Below are 27,822 nucleotides of genomic sequence, written 5' to 3' on the forward strand. Positions count from 1 at the left end.
CGGAGGAGATGTGAGCAGAGGGGCTGTTTGCACAGAGGCTGTTTGCTTAGAAGATACTGACGCTCCTCTTAAAAATGCCGCGGCAAAGTTAAAAGCACACGTATTGATTTTTTGATTGTTTGCTTTTCTTTGCGAGCGCTCTCTCTCTCTCTCCCTCTGAAATTTTCTGCTCTTGAAGAGGATCTTTTTGCATTCTTTTAATTGTGAGAAAGAACTGTCATCTCTGTCTTGTCATGGAGCACAGTTTAAACTTGACTAAAGGGTGTTATTTCATGTCTAGAGGGCTCTAATAATGTTAACAGTGTGGGAGAGTTTATAAGGGCTTAAAATATATAAAAATAACTACACAAACATATGGTTTCTACTTCGCGGATTTTCATCTATCGCAGGGGGTTCTGGAACGCAACCCCCGCGATCGAGGAGGGATTACTGTAATCATTTATTTAATTTATGCACAACCATATCAGTTCATCATTTTTGATTTTTGTTATCACTTCTTTTAGGCTGATATTTGTCCTTCTACATATACACATATCCCCAGTTTTTTTCATGAGTGGTAAATTCCAAGACCACCCATGAAGAAGTGAAATCCATGGATTATCGGGTGGTGCCCAACATCACACCCACCGAAGTTGCAGTCGCGCAGTTATTAGCATCGCTGTTTACTGGTATAGGCATCATAGTTGGAGTCCCGAACTGGATCACTGTGTGGAATTTGCATAGCCTGATTGCGTCTGTGTGTGTTTTCTTCAGGCACTCCTCCACATCCCAAAGATTGGCACATTTGGTAAAACTTGTAACCAGCTTGCTAATGTGCAGTCTGTTTTCATTTGATCTAAAGCAGACACCCACTCCTTGAATCCCAAATCCTCCTAACTCCCAATCCCCAAGGTTAGCCAGTCCATGGAAAGCACAGTCAGATTTCTGTCATTATTTCTCTGGCATGCATGTTGCCTTACCAAGCATTTAATTACTTCATAAGGTAATAATTAAAAATGTGTATAATTGGAGAATTTTAATTACAGTTAGATTCTTTTTAGACAGATGGAGAACAGTGGGTGTCTTCTGATCTGCACAGCTGGAATACAAGAAGGTAGGGAGAAGAGTAGCTATTATGAATTATACTGCAAAGATTGATTGAAGAAGTTATGGTTAACAACTCATGTTAAAGATTATTTAGCAATAAAATTGCTTATATTTTTCATAGAACCCATTTAAGGGCTAATCATACTTTTTACAGTGACCTGTGCCAGTATTTCAAATTATTTTTAGATCTATTCACTGCTTGCCGAATCAGATATGTATATATTAGGCCTGGGGAAGTGAACATCAATTCTGTGATTAACGTGGTCTGTTTAATGTGTTAAAAAATATTTTCACATCCAGGGCCAGCATTGAGGCAAACACCTCAGGCAGCGCTTTGGTCAGGACAACATTTTTATGTGTTTTTTTTTTTTTAACATTATGAAACAATAATACAAATGATGTAAGTATGTACCTAAGGAATTTACATACCGTACACGGCCATTGTTTATATACTGTGTTTTATGAAATAAAATTTTCAGTTAAAGGTTTAACATTTCATATTCCGAGTTTCACAAGGATACGCCACATGTCAATACATAGCACTGGTGTTAATCTTCTTGATTTAAATATCTTGACATGGGTGGAGGGGAGTGGGTAGTGGGTTTATTGCAGTCCTGGTGCAATGCTCCAGAAAAGTTGCAAAGGTAAAAATTATGCTCTTGTTTTTTTTTTTTTCGTTTCACATTTCTGTAAGAAGATCGAAACAATGTCATATCACAGAAGTGCTAAATAAGTTATCTTTGAGTGGCACTAAAACCAAAATAAGTCTGTAGTACCTCTATGTTTAACTCGCCAGTCTGCCAGCCAGCTTGGAGTGCTGACTGCCCTAAAATAATTGCAGAATTCTACAGAAGTGTAACGATTATCCCTACCCATGTTTAATTTTGCACAGTTTTGCACGTTTTTTTATACCATTGTGTTGATTCTATATTACATTTGTAATTCAGTGTGTATTTACTTCATGATTTATGTATTAAGTTTATAATTACGTCTGAATGTTAGATGTGATTTAGCACAATTAATTACATACATTTATGAGATTATTTAGTTAATTTTTTTTTTTTTAATCCATTCTCAGCTCTAATACAGCTGTCCCCCGCTTCTCCGCCTAATTAGTAGTGAAACAAGACAAACATTTAAAAAAAAAAGAAAAAAGTAATTGTGGCCAAGTGGAAGGGAGGTATGCTCCAACGTCAAACGTTGACCCTGTATCTGATCGTGTTCAGGTGTGATGGGACAGTGTCCTCCGATTGTGGAGTAAAGCACGTGGTCGTGATATCTCTGCCAATGAGCAGCTACCCTCTAAAACACATGTAGCTGTGATCTCTCTCTCAAAAACGTCAAACTTTACTCCTTAACAATCTGTAGATGACGATGTCTGTTGAACAAAGCGGTATCGCTAGCTAAGTGACTTGAACGGAGGCTGGCACATTAGTGAGTTGGGAATATATATGAGAGAGAGAGTGTCCTCTGTAAGTTTTGGGATGAACACACTTTTTTCCTTGATTACCCCTCTGCTACATGTCTTAAAATTACAATTCAGATGTTTCAATTGGGTGGGCGGCACGGTGGCGCAGTGGTAGCGCTGCTGCCTCGCAATTAGGAGACCCGTTAGGGTTCGCTTCCCGGGTCCTCCCTGCGTGGAGTTTGCATGTTCGCCCCGTGTCTGCGTGGGTTTGCTCCGGGCGCTCCGGTTTCCTCCCACAGTCCAAAGACATGCAAGTTAGGTGGATTGGCGATTCTAAATTGGCCCTAGTGTGTGCTTGGTGTGTGTGTGGGTGTGTTTGTGTGTGTCCTGTGGTGGGTTGGCACCCTGCCCAGGATTGGTTCCTGCCTTGTGCCCTGTGTTGGCTGGTATTGGCTCTAGCAGACCCCGTGACCCTGTGTTCGGATTCAGCAGGTTGGAAAATGGATGGATGGATGTTTCAGTTGGAATTACAACACTTTTAACATATGGTTCCCCTATTTCAAGGCAGCGTAATGTGTTGAGTGTCTTCTCTGGTGATGCTCTGCCAAGCCTCTAATGCAGCCATCTTTAGCTCCAGCTTGTTTTGAGGGCTTGTCCCCTTAACTTTTGACTTCAGCATGTGGAAGACCTACTCAATTCGATTTACATTGGCTGACTGGCTTGTCCATTCTGTTATTTTCAATATTTTAGCATTGAAAAATTCCTGTGTTTAACTTAGCAGTATGGTTTGGATCATCTTGTTGTCAGATGAAGCTCTGTCCAATGGGTTTGGAGGTATTTACTGGAACTTGAACAGGTTAGATGTTTTTACTCACCTCAGAGTGTATTTCACACCTACCATTAGCAGTTACATCATCAGTGAAGAGAAGTGTGCCAATGCCTGCAGCGGCCATAAATGCCCAAGCCTTAACACTTCCACCACCATGTTAAACAGATGGGGTGGCCTGCTTTGGATCTTGAGTAGCTCATTTTCGTCTCCATACTTCTCTCTTGCCATCACTCTGATGCAGGTTCATCATTGTCCTGTCTGTCCACAAGACTTTTTTTTCCAGAATTCAGCATGCTCCTTGAAGCACTTTTTTTGCAAACTGTAATCTGGCCATTCTGTTTTTGTGGCTAATTAGTGGTTTGCATCTTGCAGTGTGGCTTCTGCATTTCTGTTCGCAAAGTCTTCTGTGGATATTCGTCTCTGACATTTCCACATCTGCTTTAGAAAGTGTGTTTCAGATCTTTCAGACAGGCAGTGGGGGCTTTTTCTTTGCCATAGTAAGGATTTTTCTATCATCATCAGTTTTGGTCTCCCTTGGCCTACCAGTCCCTTTGCAATTATTGAGCTCACTAGTCCATTTTTTTTTCTTAATGATCTTTCAGATATTTGATTTAGATAATCTTAAGGTTTTACCAATGTCCTTAATTGTTTTATTTTTTGTTATTCAGTCTCATAATGGCTTCTTTGATTTTCATTGGCTGAACTATTGTCCACATGTTGAATAATGTAGCCTCTAGGTAGAAGCAAGCTTAGGTATCTTATGTCTGAACTAAGAAAGCAATGAAACACACCTGCATAGTCACAAACACTCGTGACAGCTATAATCTCAAACAATATGGTTCCCTGAAATTGGGGGACAATGTTTGAAAAGTGTAATTTCTATGTGGTATGACTGAGTATATGCAAATCCCCTAAAATGAAAGTCTGCAATGTGCCCTTAATCACATCTGAATTGTTTAATTTGTAATTTTAAACTGTGGAGCAGAGGAGTAAATCAAGTCAAAAATGCGTCCATGTCTGAACCATCAGAGAAAGCATGGCATATATAAATAAAATTCTGCTTGTTTATTACCACATGAATGAATATGGCTGCATGAGATCTTATGAAAAATGGCAGATATTTCTAGGATAGCTGTACTTAGGGCGCAGGCTAGTAAAATGTTTGCTCCACCATTTTTTGAACAAAAGAGTTAGCCATGAATTTACAACAAGTGCTGTGCAATTAAACAAATCAACCTATGCTTAAAAAGGATGGATGGATATTTAATAAATGTGGAATGCGTTTTTAGAAAAGCTCAGAATGTAATGATGCACAATGTAGCACTTGATTAGTACAGTAAATGTGTTTATGTAATATGTAATAAAAAAAATACCTGCAAAAAATCACAAGCAGTTGACGCTGCACTTGATTATTAGGTCAAGTTTTTCAATATTGGAAAAAATCTTTTAAGCAACCACTTGAAAAATTGTGTATTGGGAGTGGGACATAATTTCAAGGTAAGCCCTTCTGCCAAAATGTCATACCAGTGACAGTTTTAAGTAGGAAACAGTGAAGGATAATTTGGTAACACTTTACATTAAGTGTCTAACTACTATGTAATTACCTGTATAAGTACAGTGTAACTATGAGTTATTACTCCATACTTACTGTGTAATACAAAGTAACGTTATAGTTAAATTCTCAGTTGTCTTTGTTATTCCACAGTTTATATAATTACAATGTAACAATTTATCAATGATCCAGAAACAAGTGTACTTGCAGTAGTTTGTAGTTTCAAAATGTAATAAAAACATCAGGGCATGTAACTACAACTATGTAACAGATGTTCTATGGTCTGGGCAATTTTAATGGAGAATTCCAATGATAACTACATAGGTTTTCGATGATATTTCAAGATCTTTTTTAAATGGTGAAAACATCTTTGCAAAATGGTTAACGCTTTTTCCCAAAATCTAAAGGGGCACCTCCTTGGCATGTTTTGCTTAAACAAACATTTGTCACATTCTTGTAGTTGTGTTACACTATTAATTGTTAAATTTTTGGGGCTATTATTATACCCATCCCAAACATAATACTGCTTAACTTGCATCATTCAGTCAAGGTATACAGGGTCGCAGAGCCTTTCCAAGTATCACCGGGCACAAGGCAGGAAACAGCCCAGGATGGGGAGCCATCCCATTGCAAGGCCCACTGACAAACACACCAGCAGTCACGCTCTCACACATGTGGCCACGTAACCCAACCTACATGTTCCTGGGATGTGGCAGTCAAACCCATAAAAAAGACACAGGGAGACATGGGTAGAACGTACTTATTTTACACACATCTGCAGGCGGAATTCCATCTCTTAATAATGGATCTATGCAGCAAAAGCGTCAACCATTTTGCAAATGTGTTTTGACCATTTAAAACAGATCTTGAAATCTCATTGAAAACCTATGCAGTTATCACTGCAATTCTCCATTACAATTGCCCAGACCATGGAACATCTGCTGCATAGTTGTAGTTACATACCCTGATGTTTTATTACATTTTGAAAGTATAGATACATCGTAACTATGTAAGTACACTTGTTTTTGGATCAGTGATGAATTGTTACATTGTAATAATATACACTGTGGAATAACAATGACAACTGAGTAACTATAGCATTACTTTAGTTACACTATACTTATATAGGTAATTACATAGTAGTTACAGTGTAATTATGGACACTTAGTGTAAAGTGTTGCCAATAATTTATATTCATCTCTTGGATTTTCCCAGTACCTTACTCATTACACTGTAGACGCTACCAAATCCTTGTCGCACCTGCTTTGTCATGAGTTGTATTAATAATGCAAAAGGCCCATCAGTCTGTGAAAACTGTAGGGAGGCTACGCTGAATGAGTATTGCAACTCACAATGTGTGTTTTTATACAGCTGCGTTAATTAAATAGATAGATAGATAGATACTTTATTAATCCCAAGGGGAAATTCAAATAATCCAAATATCCAAATGACCCCATTATGTGTGCAGATGTGCAAAAGGAAAGTTTTTTAGATCAACTTTATGTGATTATGTTTGAAGGTTACCAACAGCAAGAAAGTGTTATTTGTTCCTCTAGCATAATTAAAAAATATGGTTTAGCACTTCACTAACCTGCATTACCTGATATACTTTGTATATTCTTGGATTTAACTATTTTTAGGTTTCTTTGAGTATTTAAATTATAAACAGTGCCCCAGGGTTAAGGTGAGATGTTCTTTCTGTGTATTGTTTGCAGTTTCCACTAGCAAATAGTCACTATAATCTTTCAGTAAAATTGCATATTCCAATATTTAAATATTTTTTTAGAAAAGCTGGTAATTGGTGTGAAGAATGGAACATGTAGATACTAAGTCCCCAAAGAAACCGTTTCAGTGTATGTGTTAAATGCAGACACCACTCTCTCTCTCTCTCTCTCTCTGTAGTGGTTTCAATAGTTTTTGTAGATCTTAGTGATTTATTTATTTCTTTTTTATTTGTGTGTTGTGTGAATTTCTTTTTTTATTTGAATGTTTTAGTGATTTGCTCTTTTTATTCCTTACCATAAAGACCAGTAGCCCTAATATCACCTATTATGAGAGCAAATAGCTAAAGAAAATGTGATAGTCAGTTCGTCATTTTCCAACCTGCTATATCCTAACACAGGGTCACGGTGGTCCGCTGGAGCCAATCCCAGCCAACACAGGGTGCAAGGCAGGAACAAATCCCAGACAGGGTGCTAACCTACCGCAGGGCACATAAACACACACACACACACACACACACACACACACACACACCAAGCACACACCAGGGACAATTTAGGATCTCCAATGCACCTAACCTGAATGTCTTTGGACTGTGGGAGGAGCACCCGGAGGAAGCCCACGCAGACACGGGCAGAACGTGCAATCTCCACTCAGGGAGTACCCAGTAAGCGAACTTGGATCTCCTTATTGCGAGGCAGCAGCACAACCACTGTGCCACCATGCCACCTTTATTTTAAACATATGCAGTGTATTCACTCAAGTTGTCTTTTGTATTATGCTAAATTGATTTGGAGATCAGAAACAATTAATTGTTATAGATACTATGAGGCAGCAGTGCTACCACTGCGCCACCGATGTGATAGTCATTCGTTGGAAAATGTAGAGCTTTATGTATAGTATCAGGCTTTGCATTTTTGGAAATTAAATGCTGGCATTAAAAATTACTCTTCATAGCTTGATAAACCAATAAATGTTCATGTTATTCTGAAAATGAGCATTTGGAGGAAAAACACTTATTCCTAAAATATCTGTACACATAGGAAACATTTTGAAATATTGGCACAAGGCACACAAAATAAGTGTGAACTTTGCAATTTAGAGCTTAAAATTCTGCATCTTTGCTAAGCTTTTCGGATACATGTCAAAAGAAAAGATAACATTTTTTTCCACAGTTAAATAAATATTGATTACCTGTTCTACAGTCATGGTACAGTATGTTTAGTCAAAGTAATGAAGAATGCAACGCAAATCAACCTGCTTGAGTGCCTTATGCATTTACAGTGGGATGCAAAAGTTTGGGCAACCTTGTTAATAGTCATTATTTTCCTGTATAAATCGTTGGTTGTTACGATAAAAAATGTCAGTTAAATATATCATATAGGAGACACACACAGTGATGTTTGAGAAGTGAAATGAAGTTTATTGGATTTACAGAAAGTGTGCAATAATTGTTCAAACAAAATCAGGCAGGTGCATAAATTTGGGCACCGTTGTCATTTTATTGATTCCAAAACTTTTAGAACTAATTATTGGAACTCAAATTGGCTTGGTAAGCTCAGTGACCCCTGACCTACATACACAGGTGAATCTGAGTATTTAAGGGGGTCAATTGTAAGTTTCCCTCCTCCTTTAATTTTCTCTGAAGAGTAGCAACATGGGGGTCACAAAACAACTCTCAAATGACCTGAAGACAAAGATTGTTCACCATCATGGTTTAGGGGAAGGATACAGAAAGCTGTCCCAGAGATTTAAGCTGTCTGTTTCCACAGTTAGGAACATATTGAGGAAATGGAAGACCACAGGCTCAGTTCAAGTTAAGGCTCGAAGTGGCAGACCAAGAAAGATTTCAGATAGACAGAAGCGACGAATGGTGAGAACAGTCAGAGTCAACCCACAGACCAGCACCAAAGACCTACAACATCATCTTGCAGCAGATGGAGTCACTGTGCATCGTTCAACCATTCGGCACACTTTACACAAGGAGATGCTGTATGCGAGAGTGATGCAGAGGAAGCACAAACAGAGCCGCTTGAGGTATGCTCAAGCACATTTGGACAAGCCAGCTTCATTTTGGAATAAGGTGCTGTGGACTGATGAAACTAAAATTGAGTTATTTGGGCATAACAAGGGGCGTTATGCATGGAGGAAAAAGAACACAGCATTCCAAGAAAAACACCTGCTACCTACAGTAAAATATGGTGGTGGTTCCATCATGCTGTGGGGCTGTGTGGCCAGTGCAGGGACTGGGAATCTTGTCAAAGTTGAGGACGCATGGATTCCACTCAGTATCAGCAGATTCTGGAGACCAATGTCCAGGAATCAGTGACAAAGCTGAAGCTGCACCGGGGCTGGATCTTTCAACAAGACAACGACCCGAAACACTGCTCAAAATCCACTAAGGCATTCATGCAGAGGAACAAGTACAACGTTCTGGAATGGCCATCTCAGTCCCCAGACCTGAAATATAATTGAAAATCTGTGGTGTGAGTTAAAGAGAGCTGTCCATGCTCGGAAGCCATCAAACTTGAATGAACTAGAGATGTTTTGTAAAGAGGAATGGTCCAAAATACCTTCAACCACAATCCAGACTCTCATTGGAACCTACAGGAAGCGTTTAGAGGCTGTAATTTCTGCAAAAGGCGGATCTACTAAATATTGATTTCATTTCTTTTTTGTGGTGCCCAAATTTATGCACCTACCTGATTTTGTTTGAACAATTATTACACACTTTCTGTAAATCCAATAAACTTCATTTCACTTCTCAAATATCACTGTGTGTGTCTCCTATATGATATATTTAACTGACATTTTTTATCGTAACAACCAACGATTCATACAGGAAAATAATGACTATTAACAAGGTTGCCCAAACTTTTGCATCCCACTGTACATGCACACGATAACTGGGTTAATGCAGAAATGTGGTTTCTTAAAAATCTGAATTCCTTTGTCAAAACACTCAGCTGTCGTTAATCTGTGCAAAAAAAGAGTTAAACAACATCACTGGTCAGCGTGAGTCAGGAAATGAGCATGACAGCTATGGTAATTTCTTATGCTTTATAAATATGCTTAGTCAGTTTGGGTCTTTATTAATAGGTTTCTGTTACCATTCTTGTAACGCACATTTCTCTGCCTGGCTGTGTGATTGAGGCCTGCAGAGAACCCGGTACTTGAGCTTCTTGCCTTACACCCAGTGCTGCTGGAATAATAATAACACAGGTGGTTTTATTTCAATTTTGATAAGTATTGCTTTGAGTTACTCTTTACTTTAAAAATTAATTGGACCACTAAGCACACATTACTTTCAATGTGTTGCCCATTTGCTCATGAGATTGTGTTACTAAAGTTTATTGCTGTACATGGGCTCGTCAATTTAGCCATTTCTGAAATTCTGATAAAAATTATTTCAGCCAGGAGAAGGAATAATGTAATCACCAGAACATTTGCCCGTGGAAATGTGTTTTGTGGAGGCTTCTACCCACTGCTGCTGAAAGCATCTGCAAAGTAAATATATGCGCAGGCTGACAGAGTGCAACAGACGTGCGCAGACCACAAAATCTTTAACAGTAACCAGGTTAAATGGGTTTGCGAGAAACAAGAAATCCATCTCTAATAACCAGGTTTCTCAGAAGCTAACAACCCACTTTCTGTAGCCGGAATAAAGGTTTACATGGCATTTCAGAGCTCAGGTTTCTGTGAACATTGCTTCTCATGGTGGTAATTCTAAAACTTGTTAGTAAATGTGTGAAGAAGGCTGTAAAGTTAACTAGCTGAAATACCCGGCATTGCCCGGGAGGAAGTGTTGTTTTTTTTTAAATTGTTTGAGAAAAATATAATTTAAAAAAACACAACTTTAAAAATAAAAATAAATTAACAAACAGTGAAGACTCACTAATATGCTTGTATTGTTTACTGAAGTGCCTTGTTGTATACACTGTTTTTAGTTTTTCCATCTTTAGCCAATATATAAAGGTTCTTAGGACATCCTACCCTTGAACATGCCACATATTGATTCCAGCAATTTTCAATGATTGTCCAAACATTCTGAGCATGAAGCGGATGATAACAGACATACAAGACCGAATCTCCAATTAGTCTCTTCCAATTGAAATTCTTTTACAATCAATTAAAGGTTAAATATTTTAAATATCATAGCTATATTTGGTCCATTATTTACCTTTGATTTTGATAACTTAAATTATTTGTTTTGAATACGAATGTATTAAAAAATTCCTAAAAATTGTAACACCAACACGTTAGCGACGATGTTTGCGAAAAAAATCAGATTTAGTTCATTAATGTATAAATAAAAATCATAAAGAGAGCTGCTGAATCCACAAAATAAATATAGGATGCTTATGCTATATAAAAAATAAAATTGCTTACTTTTCTTATCTATAATAATAAAAGGCAAAGCCCTCACTGACTGACTTGCTCGGTCACTCACTCACTAATTCTCCAACTTCCTGTGTGTGTGTGTGTGTGTGTGTGTGTATATATATATATATATATATATATGTATGTAGGTGACAAAGGCATAGAGGTTCCTGCAGACATTAATAACAACACAGAGAATCCAGACAGCCGACCACTAACAGTTAAGCAGCAGTTTCAAGTAAAAGAGAGAAACACTTTGTCAATTTTCCAACAAATGTGTTAATGTTCAGATTCCAGGACAATTCATTAAGCTATTGAAAATTAATAATAAAAAAAGAACATGACGGACTTTGCCAGTATTGCCATTCATTACATCTGCCCTGTTTGGTAAGCTGAATGACTTTACTTTGAAAAACTAGCGTTAAGATTTCTGTCACTTTCAGAGCATCAACTTTCACATATTTACTCAAATACACTTGAGGCAGTTTTATAAAATGTTAAATAAATAAAAAATGTAAACATGCTGAAAATTCCAGATTTCTCTCATTTGTAGATTTTCAGCATTAGGTGCAGGGCACTGAATAACCCTTTTTACTTGTTTTTGGCATATTTACCTTAATCCTTTTACTGTCTCTTTCCAACCATTACAAAGCGGCCAGCATAGCATTGCCCTTATAAGAGACTTATATATTTGTAAATCAGACACTAACTAGTACTCATCAAAAATTTCAAATTAAGCTTTGGGCAAAGAAAAGTTTGTTACCCAAAGTCAAAATTCTGAATTAGCTATGTGTGGAAGCTCGGCTGTTGCCATGTATTAAACCTGGGAATACAGAGGAGTTTCCTTGTCAATCCCTGTTAATGAACTGATAAAAGTTTTAAGGTTTTTATGTTTTGTCCATCTCTTTTTATGCTTTGGTAAGGGTTGTAAGGTTTCCAATCAGAAATTTAAATGATGCTGAAAATAAGTCACTCTTGATGTGAGAAGCAACACTGTATGCCATTATGTATTACAAAGTTTATATAAAAATGCTTTTTGCTGTTAAATCTGAAACATCCAAACTTACACAGAGGTGAATGCTTTGAATCTTATTTTTTAAACAGAAGAGGATACGTGCAGTGCTGCAGAATCTGCTATCCTTTGTGTGCATTTATCATTCTTGCTGCATGCACCGTGGCCTGTGCTGGTTTGATATGGATGCAGATTGCCCTTAAAGAAGACCTGGATGCAATGAAGGAGAAACTAAGGGCAAGTAAGTGACTTTCTTGCATGAATTGTTGTGTCCATGGAAATAAATAAGGATTAACCGTTACATTTATATTTATCATTTAGAAGACAGATTTATTGATAAAATCTCTGAAAACAGATGTAAGGCAATATTCTACCACTAATTGCTTGAAATGATGTCAAAATTATTTTCAAATGCCAGACAAAGAATCAGAAAGACGTCTGTATTAATAAATTCTGCTTTAGATGCTGAACAGATTTTGAAACTTTCATCAAAACATTTCTTTAATGCATGTAAATCAGAGACATCGCTAGAAGAAACCTAGTTTACATTCTCTCACTATCTGCAGTTGAAATCCTCATCTTCAAACTGTAGCAGGGTTTTATCAAAAGTCTGCACGTCTGGATAAATAGAGACAACACTCAGAATGTGACCTTTCAATTAGATTTTCAGAAAATGAAAGTTTTCTTTTACTAAAATACAATCTAGCTCAGATTTGTGCATTCTACAAATCTTTCTTCACTCAGACTATCCAAAATGCATCACCATCAGGACTTTCATTGTGAAGGATGTCATCTGACACAACACATTTGGGAATACCATCTGTGAATTTATTAGAATAAAAATCTTTACTTTTTTTATCAGACAGTTTTGGGATCACAACAATCTCTAATCATTCCCCACTTGGTGGTGAATATTATTGCCTAAATAACCATCTATTTGTGATCATTTATACTTTGCTACTAGTATGCTGTCTCGTCATGCTCTGCTGCTAGTGGGCTGATGTCCATTTTTTCTGGGGCATCCCTATGAATAATCAAGCAGTAGTCCGTCATCATACTGACATCCTAGCATCTCTGGTACCTTCCTTTTACGTCCTTGGTATCCTGATAGACATTTTCAACCTGCTGTTCATTTGCCACTTCACGATTTTCAAGGAAAAATTCTAAATGCACTACCAAAAAATTAACTTTGAAACTCATGTTGAAACCCAATTCTTTAAACATAACTAATACATTTTTCACAATTTCTTTACAATTTGGATCTTTACAGTTAACTTAAAAACTTACACATTTTTTCTTTGAATTATCCTCAAGCCTGTTGTTCCAGGTTATTCATCACACCATCAAGTTCTGCATCATAAACAATCAGGTTCAGTAAAAACGTCTCTTTCTTTCAGTTCAGCCTTGAACAAAAATAGGCTCCATATTTTGATGGGGCTTTGACAAACTGCTTCATTAAACTAAGCCTAATATCCACCAAGCTAGGTCTGATGATGTGATTAGCACCAAGCTTTAGTCTTTTTCTAGCTGGCCATTCTTTCTGAACCCAATGTCTATTCTTGGCTGTGTTGTCCCACTCACTGAGAAAATCTGGGAATTTTGCATACACTGACTGCTGCTATGACTCATAACTGTGTTCAATTTCAGCTATATTCTGACATTATTATTGATAAAAATGAATGTTTTTTTCTTTAAAAATAAATTTTAATATTAAGACAAAAAAAGTATTGTACTGTTAGTACCAAAAAATAATAAAATGGATGAGCACTTCAAAAATGCCCAGAGAAAATAGGCCAGAATCCTAAAAAAGGCCAGAGCCCAACAAAATAGGTCTCACCCCAGAGGAGAATGACCCTAGGAAATTGTGAGGACTTGGCTTGCTAGGACCCCAAACACAACTGGTAAAATAAAGTATTAATTTTTTTCTTCTTCTTTCGGCTGCTCCCGTTAGGGGTTGCAACAGCGGATCATCTTCTTCCATATCTTTCTGTCCTCTGTATCTTGTTCTGTTACACTCCTCACCTGCATGTCCTCTCTCACCACATCCATTAACCTTCTCTTAGGCCTTCCTCTTTTCCTCTTGAGTGGCAGCTCTATCCTTAGCATCCTTCTCTCAATATACTCAGCATCTCTCCTCTGCACATGTCCAAACCAATGCAATCTTGCCGCTCTGACTTTATCTCCCAACCATCCAACTTGAGCTGACCTTCTAATGTCCTCATTTTTAATCCTGTCCATCCTCGTCACACCCAGTGCAAATCTTAGCATCTTTAACTCTGCCATCTCCAGCTCTGTCTCCTGCTTTCTAGTCCATGCCACCGTCTCCAATCCATATTTTATACCGGATGCCCTTCCTGATGTAACCCTCCCCATTTATCCGAGCTTGAGACCGGCACGAAGAAACACAAACTATACTGTAATTGACAGCTAAAAATGTGTTTAGTGAAAAAATGTTGGAGAAAACAGTTTTTCCTTTTTTTTTTAATTTAGGGAGCACATGATTCTTGTCTGCCAAAAGCAATCCAACAGCTGCTAGGTTAGATGTCCAAAAAAAAAATAATTTTTTTTTCATTTTAATTGATTTTCTTAAAAACAAATAAATCAAGTTTTATAAAAATAGGTTCAAAACAAATCATCCCCCATTCATGTTAACCAAAAACCAAAAATGTAACCATTTTTTCAACTTATACCTTTGTTATGGCGGTTTGCACAAAGCTCTTGTCTAAGATCTGACCAAGTTGGACAAGTAATTACTGTGCAACCAGCAATGGAGATTATGTCATTTATTGAATGTTTTGCAAATGGGACAGCTGCGTTTTGTTTTCTGGTAATTCCTTGGATATTTTTTGATCAACCCGATTGTTGTGGCATAATCACTCAAAGCACCTGCTGCATGTGGCTGTAATAGTTTCCAAACTTTCTTTGTCTTTTTGTACAAGTTAGTTTAATTTTTTTAATAGTATGTTTAATTATGTTATTAATGTATATGCTTTTAACTAATATTAATTATAAAATTAATTTATATATTTAATATTATATATAATTATATTTTTATGTATCACTTTGAGATTTACTACTAATATAAAGTGCCTTATAAATAAAATGTAGTATTATTATTATTATTATTATCACTTTGTTTTGTTGCTGCCGTGATTAGTGTTGACTATCTTCCTGACAGCATTCATTTTATACCGTATATTCTCCTTCTCCTGGTGAAATAGTGTCTTTACCCCACATCATACCACAGACAGTCAAGTTACAAACTCAGATTTTTTTCTGCAAGATATTGAAGGCTGCTCACACATCCCACAGATGCAGTGTGCCTTCACAGAGAAAATGCAAGTGTGTGAAGTAGTGGGCAGATAAGATGTGTAGTAGCACCATTGCTAAAAATGGCACTCGTATCAAGAACTATTGAAAGACTAAAATTTGATAGTTTATTTTTTAATACCAAATTTATTTATGACTTCTGCCAAACAAAATGTCTCATTACAGTGTTGTTGATTGTGTCATCTAGACAACTTTCCCTAGAACTCTTTTTTTGTTTTTTTTTTTTCATTTTTTATAGTGGAGTCTAGCCAAAAGGTATCAGCACAAGAAATACCAAAGCTAAGTGAGGATCTACTTGAAAAACAGAAGAGACTTGAAAATATTGAAGCTGGAGACAAGGGATTAAACATGATCTGGGCAAATATTACAGAAATTAACAAACAGGTAAATGCTTTCATCTGTTTCTATGCTCTAAATGTAAAGCTACAAAAAGAATACAGCCATATGCTTTCTTTGACCAGTTTAACAGTGAATCTGAACAACCTGTCCAGTGGTACATCTCAAGGCATCACATTGTTGACAAACTCTAAAAGGAACATCCATAGCAGCTGTAAAAAATGTAAATGAATGAGGATAAGAGTAAATGAACCCTTAACAGTCAACAATTGCTTACTAGTTGTTACTCAAAACAGTCAATTTTAATTTCTGGACATCTTCATCTCTTATCCTAATATTCTTCTTCTTATTTTGGCCGCTTCTGTGAGGGGTTGCCACAGCGGATCATCATCTTCCATATCTTCCTGTCCTTGTCATCTTGCTCTGTCATACCCATCACCCGCTTGTCCTCTCTCACCACATCCATAAACCTTCTCTTAGACCTTCCTCTTTTCCTCTTCCCTGGCAGCTTTATCATTAACATCCTTCTCCCAGTACACTCATCTCTCCTCTGCACATGTCCAAACCAATGCAATCTCGCCTCTCTGACTTTGTCCCTCAACCGTGCAACTTGAGCTGACCCTCTAATGCCTTTATTTCTAAACATGTCCATCCTTGTAACAACCAATGCAAATCTTTACATCTCCAGATCTGTCTTCTACTTTGTTTTCAGTGCCACTGTCTCCAACTCATATAACATAGCTGGTCTCATATTTTTAATAATCCAATAAACATTCTTATCCCATGTGTTAAAATAATATAGTCTTACAGGAATTTGTATGGCATGGTTTCAAGCCCTTCTGTTGTATGGATTACAATTTGATGGCACAAACCCATCCATTTACCTGTTGCCTAGTATTTGTAACGTTTCATTTATTATTTACCTTCCCCTATTTGATGAATTCATCCAACATCATGGCCTGAAATTTAGTAGATTTTATTAAGAATACCCTGAGGATAATCCAATCTGTGTCATTGTTGGTGGAAGTGCCTTTTGCCAGGACTTGTAGTAACATAATTGAATTCTTACTCATGGCTAGTCTCTTAACAGTAACACTAAAGAAGAACAAGTTCTATACAGTGCACGATGCAGAAAGTGCACAAAGCAAATCTCATAAGGATTAAAACAACCAATGGTGCATAGCAGAAAAGAACCATGCATAGTCATGGCAGCAAGATAGCAAACAGTGCAGAAATGTGAAATACGACATACGATTGCGCAATGAAACAGAAGACAGCATTTTAGTAACATATTCGTATAGGTATGGAAAGATGTCAGAGAATTACTTGTTTTTCTAATGTACCCTGGTTTTTAGGCAGAACTGTTGTTGAATCTGTTGGTGTCTGGATGTTAATGTGCCATCTCTTACCTTATTCCAGTGATCCTAATTACTTATTTGTCACATATAAATGTATTTTTTTGAGTTTCAGCCATCTAACCTTAATGGGTACAAGTCTGGAGTGTTGCTCACAAACTAAAAAGCTGCTTAGAGAAGTAATCGAGATTTATGGTTCCATAGTCTTTTCTCCCTCTAATGTCAGGAATCTCTTTCACATATCTCATTTCTTTCAACTTCAGATATCTTCTGGAAATGACCATCTCTCACTGCGCACCAATGGTGCCAAAACAGTCACACATGCTCTATTCTCATCCCACTTAGACTATTTCAGAGTATTCAACATTCGGCAACCAGAGTTTTCAGCTTCACAAATCCTCAAGAGCAGACTACTGTCACTTGCTGTTATTTTCACTGGTTTTCTGATTCTGATACTAGATTTCTTAAGAATTTGTTATATGTATCACTACTATAGCCCCAATTCTTTGTTTATACATTTAATCTTTACTTGTATCTGGTGGACAACTGCTGATTATTATTAATCTGTTGATTGCTGCGTATCTATAAATTGATTCCATTTTCTAACCCATTTGCACAATTTTACATTGTGGGAAGTTAGTCGGCATCTTGGCAGATTTTGGTCACAAGGCAAAAATCAACCCTGGGCGTTCAACTGCTAAATAAGTTAATTTCTGTTAAGTGACCATGGATCTTTTACTGACGTTCCCAGACTGTGGAATGTCTTCTTCCTTTTACTGTAGCTGGTGCCGCTTTTGTAAGATTTGTTTTTCTTTTTCCTGGTTGTATTTCAAAGAGGCTCTTTTCATGTTTTCTTTGCTTTTTTCTTAAATGAAGTAGAATATTATCATTCTGTCCTTTATCAATAATACTTTAGAGTAGTAGCCGCCTACTGTAGGTGCATTATCAATCAGTTACTCTAGTGTAGCAAGAACTTCGGAAAAAAGGTTTGCTTGCTGTTGATTCCTATTAAATTATAAAACACCACTGACAAAACATTAAAATGTGCAGTGTATCTATCAGTCACCAACTATGTTATATGATCTGTTTTTGTTGTATAGCAATAAGTGAACCTGAAGTGTTAATCTTACAACTTTTTAATTAATTTACTGTTTGATTTAAAATGAAAAAAACACCAAGGAAGCAATGAGTTTTTCATTTTTATTTATTTATTTAATAATTTCCATATGTTGTGTGTTTCTGACATTTTTGGTCACTGTACAAATGTCAGTTCCACACATTGTGAAGAAAAAAAGGAAAACGTTTCTTTTCTAGATAGGGAAAAAACAACATGTCCAGATGCTAGTGCCCCATTTGTTAAGCGTAATGAGGAGCCATCAATAAAACAGCGGAAGTGTTTGCTCTATGGATTGCGACTCTTCGGAACAGAATGGCATTGGGCATGTTGTTAGCCACACAGGAGAGCTCATACGCTGCCATCGGTCCTCAGTGCTGCACTTATATTCCATATTCATCACACGGTATTTCTTCATTCACTGAACTGATACAGAAAATCGCAGCTGACACAAGCTGTCCCATTTTTGGCCTTCTTAATATGGACCTTTCTATGTTTTGGGCTTTTTGAATTGGACACCAGCCTTGTCATGGACAATTTTGAAACTTGGTTTATTATTCTATCAGTTCATTATTATCATTGTATATATTGTTGGCTGTGTTATATCTTGTTGAGTTAAAACTATATCCTCTGTAACTAATTGTGTTCAGATATCCCCAACATTAGTTCGTCCATCCCTTCCCCTTCCCTCAGCCTTCACCATCCCATTACATCAGATCTTGCTGGGCCCAACCTAAGGACACTTTATTCTCACGAGCCCCCTCTCTACGATCCACTCCCATTTCCTCCTTCATCCAAGAACCCAAATGTTCTACCCCCTGCCATTACCACCCAGTCCTTTATTGCTATTTTCCTGTCTCCCATATCCAACTTAACTCCTGAACCCTCATAAACAATTGCACCCCACACCACCTGCTTCTGACGGTATTAGTTAGGTCGGTCATCATGGACTAAAAGTGGAGCAATTGAGGGGAAAAAAAACGCTTTCTTATTATTACAGGGCTTGTAGGCCTCACTGCCTTTTAGTTAAATGTTTAAGTTGGCTAAAGTCATTGTCAAGTATTATTACATTTAAGGTGCAGTGATTCTTGAGAGTTTGTGCTGCTAGGAAATGCTTGCAATAGTGTTCCATCAATCTATATCTAGGTAGTTAAGCAGTTATAAGACAATGTTCCAACAAACTCACTAATTCAGACAGGTCACTACTGGGTTAGATGGTTATTTAGTTTGTTTGAACCATGGGTTAGGTAACGAGTCTAGCACATTCCAGTTTGATATAGGGAAGGTAAGTATTTTATTTTTGTGCTTTTTGCTTTTAAACAGTTATTCATTAAAGGGCTGCCTGGAGTCTGATTGATTTTCTCCAACAGCAACAACATTTATTTCTATAGCACATTTTCATGCACAGGATGTAGTTCAAAGTGCTTCACAAGATGTTAAGGAAATAGATGTATAAAGTAAAAACAAATTAAATTAGGTAAGAATAATAATAAAAAATGAATCAATACAGGCTTACATAAAGGAGATTCCTTTTGTAGTATTTTGTGATGAGAAGGTCGGATGGCTGAAAAGACAGGAAAAAGAGAGCCCAGACAAGCTGGAGAAAAACAAAATCTGCACGGGTTTTAAGGCTAAAAGACCACCCAGGCCCAACTGGACATTCTAACTAATATAAATGTATTTAAGCTGCTTCTCATTGTTTTCAAACTTCATCCCAGAGGATTTGATGTAGTGGGGCTCATGGATAGTCAGGGCACCCACTTGCATTTGAGCATCACAGGCGGCTTGCTCAGTGCCTCGATCAGGTGGTGATGGTGCAAAACACAGAAAAGAAAGCTGTGAAAAGCAATAATAAGTATGTTCTTCATATTTATACTGGTCCAAACTTTTAAGTTAAACTATGTTCCATTTTTATAGTGCTAATGTAATGTGCCGAACTCACTGCAGAACTATCATTTCCTAACAAAGATTTATTGTTAACAATAGGTTTAAAGCTATATAGTCAAGAACAACATAGCCCTTTAGATATTATTGGAGAGGAGGATCATGGGGCCAGACCTGTCAGAATGTAGAGCATTATGTCTAAACAAAAGCTCAGTTGTTCATGAAGTAAATGTGTTTCCTCTTGTAGAATGTTCTCATTATTTTTTTTTTTCCAAGGCCAGAAGTTGACTGTACAGTTCATTCAGTCTTCTCGTTATGGATAGTGGCCTGACATGACATTTCTCATAGCCATGATTTTCTCTTTCATGGCCTAAATAAGGGTTGCAAAGTCCATCTTCATGTGTTCTGACCGACGATGTCTTTTGATGTTGGTGTAAAATAAACTTGTCTAAGCAGTGCAGCCCAGCCCTTGTGCTCCTCAAGGACTGTCAGGCTCTTTCTTTCACATCTTTAACTCATGCACCAACAAAACAAGACACAAACGTTTTATGGTTTGGTAACAGAAAGTTTAAGGCACATGATCAAGTCTCTCACAACAACTACATCACCACTGTCTGCAGACATGGCGGGGGAGCTAAGAGGGTCAAAGCAGTTGTGAGTAGTGATGAGTTGCTTGTGTAAGCAGAAGTGTCTTGGGCTTGGGCTCCCATTTATGTTGTCAAAGTTCCCAAATTCTACCATCGTGATTTGTTACCTTGACCAGGAGCTAAGGTAAAGTTGACTTGGATCGGGGTACGAACGGCATGGCGTAGAGTTGAGTTAACTAATTCAACCTTGGACACCAGTGAAGTCTCTAAAAGGCAAGCTTTCTGTTCCTCTAGATACCTTTGTCTGACAAGGAGCTGTTGGATCTGTGTCTCAAGGGAGTTTCGTTCTTCCACAAAACTCTGCAGCTTACAGTTGGCAATCTTGAAACAAAGTGACATAATAAAATAATGTATAAAGCTGTTTGATCTACCTCATATTGACTTTGACTCTTTGTCTCCACAGCATTTACTCCAACCTTTTCCTTAATTTTCATGATTTGCAGACTATCTGAACGTGTAGAACAAATACAGGGACATTTACTATATATTGTTAGCATCAGCAGGTTTGTATTTTGCAAAGCGGTACATGCTTCCCACAAACTTTTTATTTTCTTTTAAGCTGAAGTCTAGCTCAAAAACAGTCTTGCACCTCAAAATAGATGGCAGAGGGAAAGACGTGAACGTCGGAGGAGAACAGCACACGGCGTAGTTTTTAATGCTGATTTAAATTCTTGACTTAAACTGCCGTGAACGCATCATATCAATATTGTCAACCAATAGTCTGGTACAACAGAAACAAAGGCACTTGTTATCTAAAGGCCATGTCCTATTGCACGGCATTTCTAGCAGTTTTGAATGGTAGACTGCATTTACATAATCATAGCAAGTTGAGATCAGTGGCATCAGACGTCCATGACTGCCAGCCCTGTAGTCTTGGTCTCAGTCACGTGGAAAGATATTTTAAGAATGAGGCAAAGTATATGTATGTTGTCATGTAATTACTTATCACATGCTGCACACACAAATTCTTCTTAAAACACTGGTTTAAAGTGTCATTGTTGTTTCCAATATATATCATAAACTTTGGAGGAGACAAATATTTATCAGCAGCATCTTAAGTAATAATAATCATTTTGGCTGCAGTCAGCATTCAACCATTGACAACAGATGTTGCTTGAGTTAAGAGATATTAAACATTTCAGCAGTAAAGGCCCATAGTAATATTTTATTTAAACTTAAAAATTTAAATTTAAATTTAAAATTAAAACCTCCAACATATTCATATTATACAGAATATTTCTGCTATTTGAAAAAACAGAAAGATTAATGTAAATTGTGTTTGAAGCTTGTAATTGTAATGTTTTACTTTTCAAAACACTAAAGCAAAAACCACAACAATAATAATCTTCCAACCGCAGTAGCATAGGAGTCACAGACACTGAAAAATTAAACAATTAACACAACAACATGACTGTAACACTAAACTTTGAATTAATTGCTCAAGACTGAATTCACTCTAATCAGAATCACTTTTCCAAATGGGCATTAAAGCTTGCATTAAAACTTGGCGAACATCATATTTTGTTGTTCACTGCTATCTGTGAACTGAGTGATGACACTCCTCATGTTCAGTCCTCCCTCAATAAAAAGCTGTCAGTAGTTGGCTTCTTCTTTGAAAAGAGTGGAAGGTGTTATTAGGTTTTCTGCATATGTTGGTGTGGACACAGTAAACTGTATTTTTATGGTGATTATTATATATCCATTGCATCAATTTTTTTGAATATACAGTAATCCCTCCTCGATCGCGAGGGTTGCGTTCCAGAACCCCCCGCGATAGGTGAAAATCTGTGAAGTAGAAACCATATGTTTGTATGGTTATTTTTTATATATTTTAAGCTCTTAAAAACTCTCCCACACTGTTTATAAATATTCTCTGCACAGTTATACAGTAAACCCTCGTTTATAGCGGTTGATCCGCTCCAGACAAATAAATGAATTTCCAAGTTTCCAAGAAATAGGATCCTTTATAAATTTTAATATTTTCACAGTTAGAGCATTGAAAACCTGTTTACGACCTTCTAAGTACGTTTTTTAACATTATTAGAGCCCTCTAGACATGAAATAACACCCTTTACTCAAAAGTTTAAACTGTGCTCCATGACAAGACAGAGATGACAGTTCTTTCTCACAATTAAAAGAATGCAAACGTATCTTCCTCTTCAAGGTGCGCGTCGGGAGCGGAGCATGTCAGAGAGAGAGAGAGTAAAGTAAACAATCAAAAATCAATAGGGCTGTTGCGCTTTTCAGTATGCAAGCACCACGATAAAGCGGCGCAATGAAGGGATCAATGTGAAGGTAGCCTTTCAGCATTTTTTTACAGGCGCGTCCATATCTTCTAAGCAAACCGCCCCTCTGCTCACACCCTCTCCGTGAGGAGCAGATAATGGGGCCAATCATACGCCTCCCTGATGGTATTGCATGATGGATAAGTATCTGCCTGTATTTCTCAGAGAGAGTGAGAGACCGAGAAAAGCAAACAATGAAAAATCAATACGGGCTGTTAGAGCTTTTAAGTGTGCGAAGCAGCATGCGGGAAGCATATCATATATCATTGAGGAGTTTTATTTAATATGTAATACGTGCTTTGATTGGGTAGCTTCTCAGCCATCCGCCAATAGCGTCCCTTGTATGAAATCAACTGGGCAACCAAACTGAGGAAGCATGTAACATAAATTGAAAGACCTATTGTCTGCAGAAATCTGCGAACCAGCGAAAAATCCGTGATATATATTTAGATATGCTTATATTTAAAATCCGCGATAGAGTGAAGCCGCAAAAGTCGAAGCGCGATATAGCAAGGGATCACTGTATTAGGTTAGTTTATTTCAAGGACCAAAACTGTGTTCTTATTTTTATGGTTTATGGGGCTGCTTTGGGGAGATCACATGTTGCTGTTATAGTCACGGTAAGCTACCAGTTAGGCTGACATGTCAGGCGTCTACAGCAATTCATAGACTCAACACATCTTGTATAAACTTTTAAGCGCAAATCTTCCAGCACCAGTCTGGGTTTTTGGAGTTCATCAAATCTCCAACAGTAGGATTGGAGTGGGGTGAGGGGTGCAGCTGACCCAATAAACAGACCATACAAGATGTATTAAATTTGTGTAAAACAAAAAATTAAAATCCAAAATAGTTTTTAAATGCTCAGATGTTTTCCCAAGAACAGACTACAGGAACAGATGCACAGCAGCTGCCATTTGGAGATGTATGTTGACAACAACTTTTAGAAGCATCACAAAATATAAAGTTATGAAACATTACACATACAGAAAATCACTGTGCAGCCCCCGGCATTATAATGGATTCTGCATGGCAACAAAAAATTAAAACGAAACTGATGCCCACTTGAAGTGACTCTGGATAGCTGCAGATGTGTGAAATACATAATATTCTGATGCTCAGTCAATCATTGACTTCTGTGAAGTTGGCTGAAAGCTTTTGATCGGTACGGTTAATGTTGTGATTTTTCTCTGTTATCTTTTGAGATTCGTTGGTTTTCAAGATAAAATTCCAGCTTGAACCAGATATTGCTAGGGTATGTTCAGGCTGCTGTATACCTTCTAGCAGGTTAAACTGGTTCTGTTCTGCCCCACATCTTGTTAGTTGAGACTGTTATTTGTTGAACCGTGCTCTCCCTTCATCTTTTCATTTATTAACACACCAGTCAGTCACGTCCCACACTCACAGTGGTACTATAAAAGTCTATGAAACTCGCGTGAAGCACGTAGGTCCCATAATAAACATTTGAATACAATACACCCAATGTGTCATGTAGGCACCCCTTTATCTCTTGTTTCGGTCACATCAAAAACGTATCCTTAGGGTATATAAACCCCTGTGTCTGGTTAGTTGTGGTACGCAGCAATTTGAACCTCTGTCTACGTGTTTCTCTTCGTCTTGATCCAACCGTGGGAATCAATAACCTTGTAAGTGTCTTTTAAAGCTTTATTGTTTAATGTACACTGTCTGCTATGTATTGCTTTGTAAATCATTCTTTATTGTCTTTGATTGTACACCTGTAAATATCTGTATGTTTCTTTTGTATATATTTCAGTTTACAACAAAGTATGTGCAGTAAAAGCCTTCAAGATAGCTCGCTCACCCCTTGTTGTTTTTTATGTGGATGTGCCGGGTTGTTTAAGCTGTCTGCGGCCGCATTGCACGGACAGTGCGGAGTGAGGCAGAAAAGGTTCTATAAAGGAACCATGAGTGAATAAAATTATTTAGTGAAAAATGTGTAATGTATTTCTGGCCAATAGTCTTTTTTATATATCTTTTATGTGATTAGGCTACTTCCTACATTATTGCCTTTTCTCTGTAGATCTGCTTTGGAGGATTTGTTTTAATAATGACTGCTATTTATAGAATTAAAACACCTAGTGTTATCCCCGTCCTATAATAATAATTACAGCTGTATAAAGAATGCCACCATAGATGCATCTGATTAATTTTAGACCATAATCATAATGGATTAGCTAGGGGCTTTGCTATCTTCTTTGAGAATGGAATCCAGAAATGCCTTTATTAAACAATATAAATGTTGCACCTTGGTTATGTTCTTATACTGTAAAGCATGTTTACAGCTGTATCTGGTCCGCTGACATTCAGATATCTCTTGAAGGCTGACTTCCATGCATAACACTTCAAGTTTGCTTATTCTTTAAAAAACCTCGGTTTTGCTCTGGATATCAGATTCTTTGATCCTGTGACCCTAAATTAATGTAAACTTTGTTCATGTTGCTAGTTTAGAATCTAGTTTTTGGACTACCTGCAGTACTAAACCAACTTCTACTTGCCTACTATTCTTCTCTCAACTCTCTGATAGTTTGAAACTATTTTAACAGTTATTCAAATGCATACTATGTATAATAAATGTCTTTTGAGTTTAGAAAAGTAATAATTATACAATGCACAAAGTAGTTCAATGCAAAACATAATAAATGGCTTACAGTCAGCTGGTGTTCCATGCAGGGTTGGTTCTTGCTTTTCGCTCTCTGTAACCAGGATAGACTCTGGCTTTCCCACTCTGAACTGGAGAAGTAGATTATAATATGGATGGTTAGAGTGTGTTAAACTAAGATCATGATAGAGCGAGAAGAGGTCCATACAAGCAGAAGAACATTCAAATTTTACTTAGAGGGCATCTAAGCTTGGTAGTTGATGGATATACAGTACAAGTTGGAGAATAAAACTTGGGTAGCTCAGTCTGAAAAAGTCAACAGGATAGCATCACAGATGTACTGTAACTCTCAAGCTGTCACACTGAGTACTGTACAGGTGTTGGCTGTACCTTGTTATGCTACCCATGAAATTTATGATCTGGATTGTAGACAAAAGACTACAAAAAGATTTCCTCAGCCATGTAAAATTATTCTTAATTCCAAGCATGTTAACACAACTCTGTCTGTGCAAATCTGACACAAAACCCCTGTAGACCTTGCTATAAAATACCATGAGGTATGTGGACATAAGCTTTTTTGCAAGTTCTCAAGATCCCATATTTGAACAGAAATAGTAAACTTCAGTGTTCCCTCAAAACACCTGTACAAGGATAAAGAGTAGGTCCACTTTTACATGGACATCATAGAATCCTTATTGCTGTGCTTGAACATAGCGTTTAACTAAACTTGGAGCTTCCAGTAGTACAGAAGGGATGAGTGTAATCCCTCAGTAACTAGAACATGCCTTCTTATCACCCTTTTTACAGTGACAGCCATTAACCCAGTTTAAATGTTCCAAAGTACTGTCCGCGTCTTCCACATAACATCGAAGAGGCTTGTTAACCAAGTTCTTTACATGGTGCCCAGTAGTTATAGTATATTTAGCTGGATTTCGTCCTCCCAAGTAGTCTTGCGACAAGAGATTTTTAATCTTTGCAGTAACCAATTCTATAGAAATTAACCCAAACTGAACCAGTGGTTCTATCACTGTTCCCTACTCATATCCACTTAGTTTAAGAGTTTATTCAGTTGCTATTTCTGATATTTCCAGGTCAACAGCCTAGCTTACTAACTTCCTACTTAATCTTCGGCAAATAGTATGCTAGAGCTAGTAAGAGGCCATCCAAATAGTCATCCACAAAGGCCTCTCCAACTTTCTATCAAATATAGATTTTCACTGATCCTCTACAGAAGCTGTTGCCTTCTTGACTTGCAGGTACCAAATAGGTTTTTATATGCAAGGGCATAAATGTATTGGATTACATTTTATTATCATGTTTTACTTGCGTTTTTTAACTCAGAATTAGGCATATTGCCAAATTCACAAATCGGGACAATGGAATCCAAAGTCTAAAGTTGCTTTCAACTTATAATGCTTGATTATTGATAATTTTACAAAAAATTATTTAAAGTATGAGAAACTTTGTTCTTCAGTAGAGGAATAGAGGTTGTCAGTTTATTATCTTTACATTCCTGGGGAATGGAAGCCAGTAAAAGTCATTTTAGGTTTTGTTAATATTTGCCAGTTAAGTATTGAAACTGCAAATTATAAGCATTTCCTGATCAAACGTGATAAAAAGACAGTCCAGGGAAAGGAATGTAATATAAGCAAACATTATTAGAAGTGCTCTGTGCTTCTCAAGTTGTGCAGAGAGCTCAAGAAATAGTGATGAAACTGGAGAAACATAACAAACATTTATACTTTTTAACCTTAATTAATCCACCTATCCTAAATATAAAAAGATATTTCTGTAACTACTTGCTATAAAATCAGTTGACGTTTACTTCATACAGAAACATCATAAAATTTAATTCACTCTTTGTTTTTTTGGCTTAACTGGATTCAAAGTTAAGTGTCTGAAAGCGTTTTTTTTTTTTTTGAAGGATCTGCATAATACAAAAATCTTTTAACAATAGCAATGGAGATTTCATTGTACTGTAAGCAGTACCTTTGCTGACCACAGAATGGCAGCAAACACTCAATAAATCATCTTTTTTTTTTTTTTTTCCACGTATCATCCATACCCAACATATTAACAGCAGCTTAACACACTGATTTAACAAATGATTACTACCCTAGTATAATAAAAAAATACAAATTAATTTCAACCATAATATTTACTCAATATGTGTGTTGTGATTTGAAAGCTTATAAATTCAAGATGCTGATCCCTTTGTCTGTATTCCACTAAGTGCTAATCCAGTGTTTGTCACACTAGTAAAAT

The 27,822-nt window shown here is 37.1% G+C and overlaps 1 protein-coding gene across 1 annotated transcript in view; it reads left to right on the top strand.

Moving 5' to 3' along the window:
• The window catches only part of efcab14 (EF-hand calcium binding domain 14), a 173,778-nt gene that overhangs the window by 14,226 nt on the left and 131,730 nt on the right, over positions 1 to 27,822 (top strand). Inside the window, exons 2-3 of the mRNA XM_039767841.1 lie at positions 12,082 to 12,230; positions 15,558 to 15,703. Coding sequence (XP_039623775.1) covers positions 12,082 to 12,230; positions 15,558 to 15,703 — 295 coding nt within the window. The remainder of the gene's footprint in view (positions 1 to 12,081; positions 12,231 to 15,557; positions 15,704 to 27,822) is intronic.

This window comes from Polypterus senegalus, chromosome 10 (genome assembly GCF_016835505.1).
Source record: "Polypterus senegalus isolate Bchr_013 chromosome 10, ASM1683550v1, whole genome shotgun sequence".
NCBI classification, from domain to species: Eukaryota; Metazoa; Chordata; class Cladistia; order Polypteriformes; family Polypteridae; genus Polypterus; species Polypterus senegalus.